The sequence below is a fragment of the Quercus suber genome, unplaced genomic scaffold, assembly GCF_002906115.3.
Source record: "Quercus suber isolate HL8 unplaced genomic scaffold, Cork oak 2.0 scaffold_460, whole genome shotgun sequence".
NCBI lineage: Eukaryota > Viridiplantae > Streptophyta > Magnoliopsida > Fagales > Fagaceae > Quercus > Quercus suber.
In genome coordinates this window covers 244,158-259,015 of record NW_027069911.1, presented here as the reverse complement: position 1 = coordinate 259,015, position 14,858 = coordinate 244,158, and the positions used below count along the sequence as shown (strand labels likewise).

The 14,858-nt window shown below is 36.1% G+C and overlaps 1 protein-coding gene across 1 annotated transcript; it reads left to right on the top strand.

The window, feature by feature from the left end:
* The first annotated feature begins 12,723 nt into the window (after window positions 1–12,723).
* On the top strand, window positions 12,724–14,477 carry LOC136062864 (tetrahydroberberine oxidase-like). Its single transcript, XM_065762504.1, has one exon. The coding sequence runs from the start codon at window positions 12,724–12,726 to the stop codon at window positions 14,305–14,307; it is 1,584 nt and encodes a 527-aa protein (XP_065618576.1). The 3' UTR covers window positions 14,308–14,477.
* The last annotated feature ends 381 nt before the right edge of the window (window positions 14,478–14,858 follow it).

The following is a 14,858-nucleotide window of genomic DNA, read 5'->3' as shown; positions in this document are numbered from 1 at the left end:
TGTTAGCTTTCCCGAATACACTAGCTCAATGTGGGTTGATTGGCTTGGGCTTTCAAGGTTGCAAATTCACGTGGAATAATGGTAGATCTAGAGTGGAGTTTGTTTAGGAAAGGATTGATAGGGTGTGTGCAAATGGAGCTTGGAGCGCTTTATTCCCAAGGAGCAGAGTGTCACACCTTTCTGCTTCTTATTCGGACCACATCCCAATCATGTTGGCAATTCATGCAAGTAGTGCAGTGAACAACAAGAAGAATACTCCTAGGAGATTTGAGGAAAAATGGGCTTCCCACCAGGAGTGTAGACATGTTATTGAAGAAGCTTGGTGGCAAACAGTAGATGCCGGTAGCTCGATGTTTTGTTTATTCTAGAAGATTAAAAATACAAGGTTGGCATTGATAAAGTGGGAAAAGGTGGCATTTGGCAACACTAAAGCCCCCCTTAAAGATAAACATAGGGTGTTGGAGGAGCTTACTAGCATGAATGATCCAGCACTACTGGAAAGAATATGAGAAATGAAGGCTGAAATAAATAACATGTTGCACTAAGGGGAGGTGGCATGGCGTCAAAGATCTAGAGAAGTTTGGCTACCCACAGGTGATAGAAACACAAAGTTTTTTCACCAAAGAGCAACCCAAAGAAAGTGTAAGAATCATATTGTGGGGATATTTAATATAGCAGGGGATTGGTGTATAGATGAGGCCTAAATTGCGGATATAGCAGTGGAGTATTTCCAAAACTTATTCACATCAAGTCAACCTGAGGATGGAGATTTTGGCCAAGTCCTTGAAGTAGTGGAGCTACGGATCACAGAGGAGATGAATGGTACATTATTAGAACTATACACAGGTGAAGAGATATGGCGAGCATTATTTCAAATGCACCCCTTAAAGGTGCCGGGGCCGGATCGTATGTCTCATTTCTTTTTCCAAAAATATTGGAATATAGTTGGACATTATGTTACTAGTTCTATCCTATCTGTTCTTAATTTAGGCTTTTTACTCCAAAAAATGAACTATATTCACATTGTCTTGGTGCCAAAAAAGAATGATCCACAATCTTTAGGGGACATTCGACCTATCAGCTTGGGCAATGTGATCTCTCGGCTACTCTCAAAAGTCCTAGCCAACCGATTGAAGCTGATTCTTCTAAGGGTGATATTTGATGCTCAGAGTGCTTTCATCCCGAATAGAATGATTATAGATAATACTACTGTAGCCTTTGAAGTGCTTCACAGAATGAGGAATAGATGAAGGGGAAAGGATGGTCAGATGGCAATAAAATTAGATATTAGCAAGGCATAAGATCGTGTAGAGTGGTAGTTTTTAAGAAAGATGATGATTCGATTAGGGTTTGATGAGAGATGGGTGGCGCTTGCAATGGAGACAATTCATTTAGCCTCATACTCAGTTCTTATAAATGGTGAACCTAAGGGTTTTATAAAACCCACAAAAGGGATCAAGCAAGGCGACCTGCTGTCCCTATACTTATTCCTTTTGTGCGCCGAAGGTCTTTCAGCCATGCTAAAGAGAGCTGAGGAGCAGAGAAAGATACAAGGCATATTATCCTGCAGAGGGGGAATACATGTATCTCATCTCCTATTTGTCGACGACTACCTTTTGTTCTGCCAAACTAAGGTTGAGGAATGTTAGAATCTTTTAAACCTTCTTCACAGATATGAAGTTGCATCTGGACAAGCCATAAACAGAGGGAAGACGACCCTATTTTTTAGCTAAAATACAAGGGCCAACATCAAACAAACAATACAAAGTATGCTGGGAGCACAAGTTTTCCATGACTACGAGCAATACCTTGGGCTACCCATGATTATTGGAAAGTCTAAAACAAACACCTTCAAAGGTATGAGGGAGAAAATTGCAATGAAAGTAACTGGGTGGAAGGAGAGTCTTATCTCAAAGGCGGGAAGAGAAATCCTCATAAAAACGGTTGCCCAAGCGGTGCCAACTTATACGATGAGTATCTTTAACATACCTAAACAAATATGTGAAGATATCAACTCTATATTGGCGCGATATTGGTGGGGACAATTACGGGATGAAAATAAGGTTCATTGGATGAGTTGGAAAAGGTTTTGTAATCCGAAGAAGATGGGGGGGATGAGATTTTGGGATTTACATGCCTTTAATCTATCCTTACTTGTTAAACAAGCATGGAAATTGGTTCAGAAAAAGGACTGTTTGTTCTACCGCATCTACAAGGCCAAATATTTCCTAACCACAACGTTCTTGGATGCTAAGATGGGACACAATCCATCTTACATTCGGTGTAGCCTTTTCTTGGCAAGGGAGGTACTCTTGGCAAGATTAAAGTGGCAGGTTGGAGACGGCTAAACCATAAAATTTTTGTCCCATGAGTGGCTTCCTCACCCCCCGATGCTGAATGGAGATATACTAGAGGATATGTGGGTGCAGAAGCTTATTAATCAGCAAACAAGGCAGAGGGATCGTGGGAAAGTGGTTTCTTTGTTTGGTGAGGCTACTCGTCAAGAAATTTTGGAGATACCCTTTAAGGGTGGAGGAGGAGGACAGAGTAATTTGGAAGGAAAATAAGGTCTAGAGCTTATCGGTTAAGTCTGCGTACCAGGTGGCTTTAAGTTTAGCACACCAGCCAAGCGGTGAGAGCTCTCATACTCAGAGGAATGAAAAAGTCTGGAAGCATATTTGGACTATTAATGTACCCCAAAAAGTACAAAACTTTGTGTGATGAGCGTGCTCAAACATTTTACCAACTAGAGATAATTTGCAAAGGAGGAAAGTAGCAGTGGACCCACAGTGTGAATTCTGTAAACAACAGCCTGAGACAATTTGACACGTGTTTTGGGAATGCCCTTTTGCTCGCAACATGTGGGCTCTGGTGAGGGGTAGATTGCAAAAATGTCCTAATGAGGTTTCAAATTTTTTCTTACGGCTCAAGGGGCTTTAGGAAAGACTAAACTGTGGAGACGTTGAAGTCTGGGTTGTCACAGCTTAGGCCCTATGAAATGCTCGTAACAAGTTGTACTTTGAAAAAGTGCAGCTGCAACCGAAAGTCATTGGTAATGGAGCGTTAGCCTTGCTGACAAAATATCAAAGACTAATGGAAGCTTAGACTAGTTCTTGAATTTTTACAGTATTTTATTGTTGTTTCTTTCTTTTCTTGAACTCCAAGCTATTAAGACATATGTGTTTTCACTTGTTAAGAACATATGTCACTTATTTATGTAAATTGGCTAATCCTTTAACAAAATGCACTCTACTTGTAAGGGTAGTTTTAGGTGTTTTTAATACTTCAAGAAACAAGGTTTCAAGGTCAAGTGTTGAAGTCATCAAGTCTGTCCAAGAAAAAGCAAGCTGAAGTGCAAATTCATTAAATCTCGACACCTTCTCGATAGCTATCTCGACACCTGCTATCTGTCGAGATTTATAATTTCAGATTTTCTGATCTGATTTTCTTGGGATCCCTGAATATGCTTTTGGGTCTTCTTTTCTTCTAACCCTAAACATATAAAAGGATTGTTTAAAGAGCCGTCAAATTGTACACAAGTTGCAAAAGTATTGAGCAATCTTTGTTCAAGAAAATTGTAATCAAAGACGAAGTTCTTGATCTAGTTCATCTTCTCTGAAGAAGTTGCTGTGTATTTGCACCAAAGGGTTTTGTGACCAAGCATCTTCCTAATCTTCATCGTGTAGAATGAATTGAAGAACTTTGCAGCCAACCTCTCCTCCTTAGTTGGTGTTTTGGGCCTTCTTTTCTTCTAACCCTAAACATATAAAAAGATTGTTTTAAGAGCCGTCAAATTGTACACAAGTTGCAAAAGCATTGAGCAATCTCTGTTTAAGCAAATCGTGATCAAAGAGGAAATTCTTGACCTAGTTCATCTTCTCTGAAGAAGTTGTTGTGTATTTGCACCAAAGGGTTTTGTGACCAAGCATCTTCCTGATCTTCATCGTGTAGGATGAACTGAAAAACTTTGTAGCCAACCTCTCCTCCTTAGTTGGTGTTTTGAAGTCGCGTACTGGGATCTGCGCATTGGTTAGTCACGTACTTGGGAGCTGTGCATCAAAAGGGGAATTGTCACTACAGATCAAGTCCAATTGGGTATTGGGGTAAGGGTTCAACTGTAGGTTGGTAAGGTACTTGGGATTCCTTTACTTGTAACCGCTTGATTTGATAATAGTGGAGTTTCGAGAGTGGTGACCTGAAAATTACCTATGGGGTTTTCATTGCGAGGTTTTTCCTCATTCGTAAACAAATCACTGTGTCATTTAATATTTGCTGCATATTTAGTTATTTGGTGATTTGTTTGTGCTTTCATGCAATTGCATGATAAATTGATTAATTAATAACATGTATACACATATGCAATGTTGTGATGTTTTTCACACACAACACGCAATATTCTTTGCTACTATTGATACATGTGCAGGTACAATGTGATTTGGCCATCACAGGTTTTACAGGTGTTAATGTATGCTCACTAAACTGTCTTGACTTGTTTTTGAAAAATAAAATTGGTTAGACTTGTTTAGTGTGTGTGTGTGTTTTTGAGGATCTATGTGCTTAATTCTTTGTTGAGAAATGATTTTGAGAGCTTTATATGTTGATTGGATCAATGGTTGAGGTGTATGTTGGATTGCATTCATGGCTGTGTTTTTCACTTCTCGAAAAATTGCTTTTAACTGCTGGCTTGACACCTCCTCGATACCTGGTTATCTGTCGAGCTTTTCAAACCTTTTCTTATCGCAATCTCGACACCTGATGGATCGATCAAGAAAGTTTCTGTCTCCTCGATACCTCCTCGATACCTGGTCGATTGATCGAGCTTCTGTTCTTTGAAACTGGGTCTTATACCTTGACACCTCTCGATACCTTCAGCTGTCGAAGACCATTTCCTTGACACCTTACTCGACAGCATCCTCAATACCTCTCGACACCTCAGCTGTCGAGATTTATTGAGGTGTCTATATAAACTCAGTCGCGATTTTTTCTCTCATTTCACTCGATCTCTCTCGATCTGTCCAAGGCGGTTCCTCTCCCAAACACCCTTTTCTCACTCAAATCTTCAAACCCACTTGATTTTCGGTCTTCCCTTGGTTTCAATCACTTGGTAAGATCTTATTTCTCTTCCTTTCTCATGCATTTCATGTTTTGAAACTTAGGTTTTGAGATTTTTGGAAAATTTTGGGGGTTTTTCAAAATTAATGAGTTTTTCTTGAAATTTTGGGTTGGGTTTTCACTTAAATGTTTTCAAAATGTCATACATATTTCATGTGCATTAGAATGATATTTACATGCATTTAGATGTGTTCTCTATGTTTGTGTGCTGGCAGGATTGGATTGGGTTGAGCCTATGATGTTTTTCAATTTGCATGTCACATGTTCATTTATTCCTATGCATACGTACTTTTTGTTCAATATATTTGATATATGTGAACTATGTTGGGTCTTTTTTGATTGTCTCCCTCTCTATCTCTTTCTCATTCTTTTACGTTAGTAGTGTCTATGGCACCCAAACGTAAATCCACTCTGGCTTGCAACCCTCTACGTTCTGGAGCTTCCTCTTCCTCTGATTCTGCTCCTTTTAACCTTCGGTTCCGTGATGGAGATGCCCACAAGGCATTTTTGAAGAACTTTTCTCGATGAGGTGTTCATTTAGAACGCCAAGTCATTTTGGTGGACTTCGCCGACACTGACCTTCCCTCTGTCATTCACAGTAGGGGATGGGAGTCACTGTGTGATGTCCCGGTCACTTGTCCTCTCATTCTGATTTAGGAATTTTACTCCAAGATGCACATGATAGATCGTTCAGTACCTCTCTTTTTCACTCGCGTTCGAGGTACGCGCATCCCTATCACACTGCAGCTCGTTGCGGATGTGCTTAGGGTCCCTAGAATAGATTTTCTTGACTATCCTTCCCGTGAGCGTCTAAGGATTGTGTCCAAAGATGAGCTCATTTTTTCTTTTTGTCAGCGCCCAATTGATTGGGGTGAGCATCAGTATACATCATGTAGACCTTTTGCTAAAGGTCCTAGATTCCTAGACATGGTGATGACTTTTGTACTCCATCCACTCTCTCACTACAACTCCATCACAGAGCCTCATGCTTGATTTTTGTTATCTATTCTTGAGCATCTTACTATAGATTTTTCTTCTCATTTTATCATTTCTATCATAGATGTTCATTTAGATTCGGTGTCTCGTGATAAGCTTATCTTTCCTTCCGCTATCACGAGGATCTTACGCCATTTCTCTATTCCTTTTCCTATGTCCGACCATTTCACTCATATCTGTGCCATAGATGCCGCTACCGTAAAACGTAGTGAGGCTCAGTTTAGGTCGTGACAGACGGATTCTACTCCTCCCTCCCATTCAGCTCCATCTAGATCTACTCCACTTATATCTGCTCTTTCTTCCTCTATGGGCGATGTATCTCTTGGAGACATTATGGCGTAGCTGCAGCGCATGGATGCTTGCCTCGATATACTCTCCTCTGAGTTGTATTAAGTGAATGTTCGTGTTGGTTATATTGCACGACGGCAAGCGACCATAGGTGGTTTTGCTCCTGAGGCTACTCCTTCACCACCTTCTCCAGCGGCTTCAGACTCTGAGGATGATGATGATGATGGAGATGCTAGCTCTACTAATGAGATGTCTACATGACACTCTACCCTTTGTCACTCGTGACAAAAAAGGGGAGTAGTTTTGGGTTATGAGAGTAGTCATCTTAGGGGGAGAGTTAGTATAGGACATTTTTGATGGGGGAGTGTTGATATTTTTGAGGGATGTAGTGAGGTTTTGATGTATCTTTTCTTTTCTATTCTTTATAGATACATTGATCTTGTATATGAGGTCTTTTGACCAGTTTTTACATACATTGTACTTATTTTCTCTATATGTGGATGTATGTTTCTTTTACCCCTCTCTCCATGTGTTGTTTCTTCTTTATCTTTATACACATGTTCTTTATACTTGTATGCAATCTATTATTTCTGTTTCATACAATATGCCTTGATGAGTTTTGTTTAAAGTATTTTAGAAATACAGGTTGTCAAAGTTTACATGTCATAAACTCTCTTCTTGCAAAGTTTTTCAAGAGTTTGTGTTAGGATAAATTTTATTGTATTCAACAAGTGAATATGAGTTGAGTGATTTATGACTTCTCTCATATATTCATTTGTTTGTTGTGATTTTGTCACTGATTGCCAAAGGGGGAGATTGTTAGGACACATGTGTTTTCACTTGTTAAAAACATATGTCATTTATTTATGTAAATTGGCTAATCCTTTGACAAAACGCACTCTACTTGTAATTGGGTAGTTCTAGGTGTTTTTAATACTTCAAGAAACAAGGTTTCAAGGTCAAGTGTTGAAGTCATCAAGTCTATCCAAGAAAAAGAAAGCTGAAGTGCAAATTCATTAAATCTCGACACCTTCTCGATCGCTATCTCGACACCTGCTATCTGTCGAGATTTATAATTTCAGATTTTCTGATTTGATTTTCTTGGGATCCATAAATATGCTTTTGGGCCTTCTTTTCTTCTAACCCTAAACATACAAAACGATTGTATTAAGAGCCGTCAAATTGTACACAAGTTGCAAAAGCATTGAGCAATCTCTGTTCAAGCAAATTGTGATCAAAGATGAAGTTCTTGACCTAGTTCATCTTTTCTGAAGAAGTTGCTGTGTATTTGTACCAAAGGGTTTTGTGACCAAGCATCTTCCTGATCTTCATCGTGTAGGATGAACTGCAGAACTTTGCAGCCAATCTTTCCTCCTTAGTTGGTGTTTTGAAGTCGCGTACTGGGATCTGCGCATTGGGTTAGTCACGTACTTGGGAGCAGTGCATCAAAAGGGAAATTGTCACTACAGATCAAGTCCAATTGGGTATTGGGGTAAGGGTTCAACTGTAGGTTGGTGAGGTACTTGGGATTCCTTTACTTGTAACCGCTTGATTTGATAATAGTGGAGTTTCAAGAGTGGTGACCTGAAAATCACCCGATGGGGTTTTTGCCGCGAGGTTTTTCCTCATTCGTAAACAAATCACCGTGTCATTTAATTTCCGCTGCATATTTAGTTATTTGGTGATTTGTTTGTGCTTCCACGCAATTGCATTATATATTGATTAATTAATAACTTGACTAATTAATTAATTAGTTTAATCACAGGGGGTCATTCAGTTTGTGGCCTATCACAAGCTAAGCCTTACGTGCGGCTTTAACGTTTGGGTTCTGCACGTGTTTCACACTGGACCTATGATCCAGGTTTCACTAGTTTCGTTGTATCTTTCATGAATAAGTAATAAAATTCTATCGCCTTTGTTTTCAAAAAAAAAAAAAAAAAGCTTTAGTGTTTTTTGTTTGTCTAATTGTCCTCAAATTAATGGTTTTTTTTTTTTTTAATTTGCTTTTAATTTTTTAATTTTAACTTTGGATTTGTTTTTCTTGTATTCTATTTTACTAGCTAGCAACAATAATTGAGCTTAACAACAATAAATAGTCTAAGCAATAATAATTATTGCAACTTTCGATGCTGGTTTGAATTTTCACGAACAGTTTTTTTATTCATACTTGGACCCCTCAGTTAAATTTCTGGCTCTATCTGTGGGTAGGGATTTATTTTGAAGAAGTAATGGATTTGCTACAGCCTACAAAAGATCTTGCAGAAACTATATATGCCCTTTCTTTGTCATGTAAAGATCGTCATTTTTTTTTGGAGATCCGTATAGATCATCATTTGTCTAAAAGCTTAGACAAAGAAAACTTTAATACAAATGGAAGAAAGCTTTAAAGCTAGGTGTGTTAAGAGGAAAAAAAAAAAATGACGACAACTTTGAATAACTCAGAAAATTTATGTATAATTCATATATCTGTATAGTACCAAACCCAAAAAAAATAAATAAAGAAAAAGAAAATGGTTGACTTATCTATTTTCTGACTTGAATTTTCTTTTAGATTCGGAGAAAAAGAGGCTCACGTAAGAAGAATAGTTTATAGCCGCCTCATTTATTGGACATTTACGTATATGGGATGGCATTTCCAAACTGCTTACCGTTTTCTTGTCAACGGTCAGTGGTTTTGAATTTTCGTTTCATATATGGAATAGTTCTAGAACAGATCAATTAATTCTTTTGCACACAAAAAAATTTACATACTTCCCTACAAACTCACCTCATTCTGACACCCATCTGCCATCACAATATATTTGAAAAAAAAAAAAAAAAAAAACAGCTTGTGTCTCCAGACTTTTGCTTTCCATATATATAAAACCATCTAATCCATATATGGATGAAATTTCAAAACTACAAACCGTTGACTAGATAAAATCATAAAATAACGTTAAAAAAGATAATGATATATATATATATATATATATATATATCAAAACAAGGGTGAGAACATGTAATTTTTTAAATTACATTATCAAAGATAATAACTTGTTATAGAATTCATATTTTGAAAATCTCATTGTAGATCACCTTGAAATTTTGTAAGTATTGAGAATATACGAAAATAATGTAATCTAATAGTAGATTTGTCAAATTTTATATCAAATTAAAAAATATTGAGTGGTGTAACATTATTTAGAGTTACTTACACATTTTTTACACCGTAGATTTCTAAGAAATTTAACAGTTAAAAAAACCTCATTAAATGTTATTATTTTCTACCTTATTACCTAATTAATATTAGCATTCTCTCTCTCTTTCTCTCTCTTCTTATTTATTGCTTTCCACCATATAATATTTTCTTCAACACAATCTAACAAAAAAAATTGAAAAATAATTCATAATCATTGATTTCACAAAACTACCCATAATAAGAGTCAAATGACTTTCAATTTGCACCTTAAAATAAATAAATAAAGGAACTTAAAAAAACTTCAAAATCTGAGCCTATCACACACAAAACAATCAAATCGGATGGGAACGCTTAAAAGTTTTTTATTGGGTTCAAAACATCTTCCTTCTCAAAAAAAAAAAAAAAAAAAAAAAAACTTGGGTTCAAAACATATACATATTTATTTTTCCCAGTTATTATATTATTATTAGTAAGAGACTATATATAGGTCTACCTTTCAATTGCTTTTTGATGGAATGGGAGGTTTGATTGTTTAGTGTATGATAGGATCAGATTTGAAGTTTTTTTTTTAAGTTTATTTATTTATTTTAAGGAGCAAGTTGAAAGTCATTTGTTGACTCTTGTTTTGGGTAGTTTTGTGAAATCAATGAAAATGAGATTATTTTTCAAATTTTTTTTTGTTAGATTGTGTTGAAGAAAATATTATTTGGTGGAAAGCAATAAATAAGGATAGAGAGAATGCTAGTATTAATTAGGTTATAAGGTGGAAAACAATAGCATTTAATGGTGTTTTTTTAATCGTTAGATCTTTTCGAAATCTATGGTGTAAAAAAAATGTAAGTTTATAAGACTTACACTAAGTGTAACTTGAACCCACCTCTAGAATAAATCAATTAATTTGTTTCATATATGGAACAATTCTAGAATAGATCAATTAATTCTTTTGCACACAAAATTTCCCATAAAAAAATTTACATACTTCCCTACAAACCCATCTGCCACCATAATATATTTGAAAAAAAGAAAAAAAAAAGAAAAAGAAAAAAACAGCTTATGTCACCAGACTTTTCCTTTCCATATATATAAAAACATCTAATCCATATAGAGTAATACTATAAACACAATCTATTCTACAAACATTTTACAAACTACTGACATGGCACACTCCGCCACAACTTTTTAAAAACTAAAATACCATGTTAGAAATTAAAAAAAAAAAAAAAAACCCAAATCACGTTTGCAACAAAACCCTCTCCCTCTCCCTCTCTGCGCCTCCCTCTCTGCCTCAGCAGTACTGTATGGCTCTGCATCTCCTCTGCCTCTTTGGTCTCACATTCAAGCTAAAGAAATCTGCTTCCTCTTGCCGACTAACGCCGCCGCCACACCTCTCGCGGGAATCGTTGCAGAAGTAGCTGAAACCTGCCGAAACCATGGCTGAGAACGGTGTTGCAATCAAAACTGATGAGAATGATGCTCCCACTTCGGTATCTGATGCTTCTAATTCTTCTACTTATGATAATTCCTCAACTACTTTAGATAAAAAAGACATGCAATGCTTTAGATAAGAAAACCATTCGCAGTCAAACAGGCTAACATTCTGCTATTCGAAACGTATTCATTCTATAGAAACAAAGGAAATTATATATATGATATGATTACAATGGAAAGATGCTGTTGGAAAATCCGGAGAAGGCATTATTTGTTGTCCCATTATTTGAACTAGGGACTTACTGATGTTGATGGCTCTTATTTTTTAGAGCCTCTTATTTGTTCTATGACAGAATTTTATATGACAGAATTTTTAAAGTTTATATTACAGAATTTTTAAATTTTATTGGATTCTTTTTTATTTTTTTAATTTACTTTGTTAATTTCTGACGTGGTATTTTAGTTAAGAAGCTGAGGTGGAGTGTGCCACGTCAGCAGTTTGTAAAATGTTTGTAGAATAGTTTGTGTCTGTAGCATTACTCTTCCATATAACGGATGATATTTCGAAACTACAAACTGTTGACTAGATAAAAATCATAAAATAATGTTGAAAAAGATAATGATATATATATATATATATATATATATATATAGATGCAACATGAACTTTGAGTTAGGGGCAGCTTTGCTATTGTCTGTGTACGGCGGTTTTAACATTTAACTCTGCTACTATATAGCTGTTGAGATTTTTTATTTATTTATTTTTTGTGGGTAAGAACAAAATTATTTTTTTTTAGAATTTTTTAAAGGGCAGGGTTGTTTATTTTAAATAAATTTGGTTAATTGAGCTTAGTTTTTTTTTTTTTTTTTTTGAGATATTTTGTTTGAGATATTAGATTTATAAATTTTTTTATAGTCACTAAAATGAGAAAAATACTAGAGTTACGAAATTTTTAATAAATTATTGATATGATAAGCGGTTATGGTGGTCCATGTGCAAACCAATAAAAATTTGCTACTGAAACAGTTTGTAAAAATATTGAAAAAATTTTGTGAGTCTAACATTACTCTTAAAAGAATCAATGATATTATTTAAGAAAAAAAGAATGTAATTTTTATAGAATTAAATTGTTAAATTGGTACACATATATATAGTAATATTTTTTTAAAAAAAATTTGGGGGGGGGGGGGGTGGGGCATTTCCCCTTAGTTCAATGGTGGCTGCATCCCTAGTACATGAAGGCAAAATCAAGATCGGTTGATAGTTTTTTTTAAATATTTTATTTTATATTGGTGATCAAGATCAGTTTATAGTAATAGTAACACATATTACGTTTGTGAAGTCTGAACTATTAGGATCTCCCTTTAAACTCATGAATAACTAAATTTTCATAATAAATGGATTTTAATCCGACTTTCATGAAAGAAAATTTCTGTCGTCAATGTGAATAAACCCAAATAATATTCTAAAACTTGTAAATTGATCAGACAAGTCACAAAATCCATCCCAAATGTGATCATAAAAAAGATTGAGAAAGAAAAAAGGATGGTCAATGTTCTAGGGTCAGTTGCCATGCACGTTGGGTTTTCCTTCTTGACGTTTTGATTTTATTTCATATTCAGAGGAGGACTTCAAATCTTCAAGTTGGAATGCTCTTCAAGCTACTAAAACGCTATATATAGGGAAGCTCTCGTCCAGTTTTAATCACCAACAAGCAAAAATGAAGTCAACAATTTCTTTATTTGTTTTTGCTCTTCTTTTCTCATTTTTGTTGGCAACTTCATCTCATACTCATGAAAACTTTCTTCAGTGCCTGACCCTTCATTCCGGAAATGACAGTATTTCTAAAGTCATTTACACCTCATCCAACTCATCGTATTCATCTGTCTTGGAATCCTCCATCAGAAACCTGAGATTCTCAACACCTTCCACCCCGAAACCCCTAGTCATTGTTACACCATTGGGTGTTTCACAAATTCAAGAAATCCTTAGTTGTGCCCAAATACATGGAATGCAAGTCAGAGTTAGAAGTGGTGGACATGATTACGAGGGTCTTTCTTATGTTTCTCCTGTGCCGTTTGCCATACTTGATATGATCAATCTTCGAAACATCTATGTTAATGTTGAAAATAGCTTTGCCTGGGTTCAATCTGGGGCAACCCTGGGTGAATTATACTACAAGATTGCTGAGCAAAGCAAAACTCTTGGCTTTCCAGCTGGAGTTTGCCCTACAATAGGTGTTGGTGGACACTTCAGTGGGGGAGGGTATGGCACAATTTTGAGAAAATATGGCCTTGCTGCTGATAATGTTATCGATGCACACTTGATTGATGTAAAGGGTAGATTCCTTGACAGAAAAGCAATGGGAGAAGATCTGTTTTGGGCCATTCGAGGAGGAGGAGGGGCTAGCTTTGGAGTCATTGTTGCATGGAAAATCAAGTTGGTTCCTGTTCCATCAACTGTGACTGTGTTCACAGTCAATAAGAACTTGGAACAAAATGCTACCAAAATTCTGTATCGGTGGCAGTATGTTGCAGACAAGTTTGATAAAGACCTATTCATTCGTGTTCTCTTAACAGGTGCAAATTCCAGCCAAGTAGGGACGAAGACGGTACAAGCTGCGTTCAATTCCTTGTACCTTGGAGGGAAGGATAAGCTCCTTCCATTGATGCAAGAGAGCTTTCCTGAGCTGGGTTTGGTGAGTGAAGATTGTACAGAAATGAGTTGGATTCAATCTATCCTCTACTTTGCTGGATTCCCAAGTGGACAATCCCTAGATGTTTTGCTAAATAGGACTCTGACAGTTATCTCTTATAAAGCAAAATCAGACTATGTGGAGAATCCTATTCCTGAAGCTGGGTTGGAAGGGATTTGGCAAAGATTTTATGAGAAAGAGGCAGAGTCAGCTGTATTGATTCTAAGTCCATACGGGGGGAGAATGAGTGAAATTTCAGAGTCTGCAATTCCTTTCCCACATAGAGCTGGCAACATCTACAAAATTCAATTCTTGGTGTATTGGGCAGAAGAAGGGACTGAGGCAACTGAGAGGCATATGAATTGGATTAGAAGACTTTACGCTTATATGGCTACCTATGTTTCTCAGTCTCCTAGAGAAGCATATATAAATTATAGAGACCTTGACATAGGTGCAAATAATGAAGGCAACACAAGTTATAGACAGGCAAGCATATGGGGTACTAAATATTTTAAGAACAACTTCAAAAGGCTGGTGCATGTGAAGACTGTATTTGATCCCACTAATTTCTTTAGGAATGAACAAAGCATCCCGCCTCTTTCACACTAGTGGATGAAGAGAAGTGATTTGGGATACTTATTTTGCAAAGCTTGTACTCTTTTTTTTTTTTTGAATGGCGCCAAAGATTGTACTCATAATAAAGCTTATTCCTCTCCTTTTGTTTTAGTCCAATTAAACATAAATAAAGGCTTCCATGGGATATGTGAATCTCAAAATAATGATTGGGATTGTAAAAATCAATTCATAAATCTCTTACATCTTATAATAAATTTATTCTACATGCATTGGTTTTTTTTAAATATATAACATATTTAAATGGATCTAGAAATCTGGCTTGCATGAATTAGGAGTTTGAATCCTTGTTGGATTTGGATGAGAAATGAATTTTATTCTTTTTGGTTACTATTGTATGAAGTTGGAATATAAAAACCAAACAATATTACTACTTAGAGCAATATAAGTCTTGTCTTCTACTTGATTTGGAATTCTACTTGGAATAGGAGTAGAAATTTTTTTGTTTTGTTTAAAGCAACAACTATATGTGTATCTTTATTGGATTTGGCCGACTATATATTGTTTTGCTTGGAATGATGTGCAAG

Excerpts from the sequence above, each read along its gene's own strand:
- LOC136062864 (XM_065762504.1), top strand. The coding sequence starts at position 12,724 with ATGAAGTCAACAATTTCTTTATTTGTTTTTGCTCTTCTTTTCTCATTT.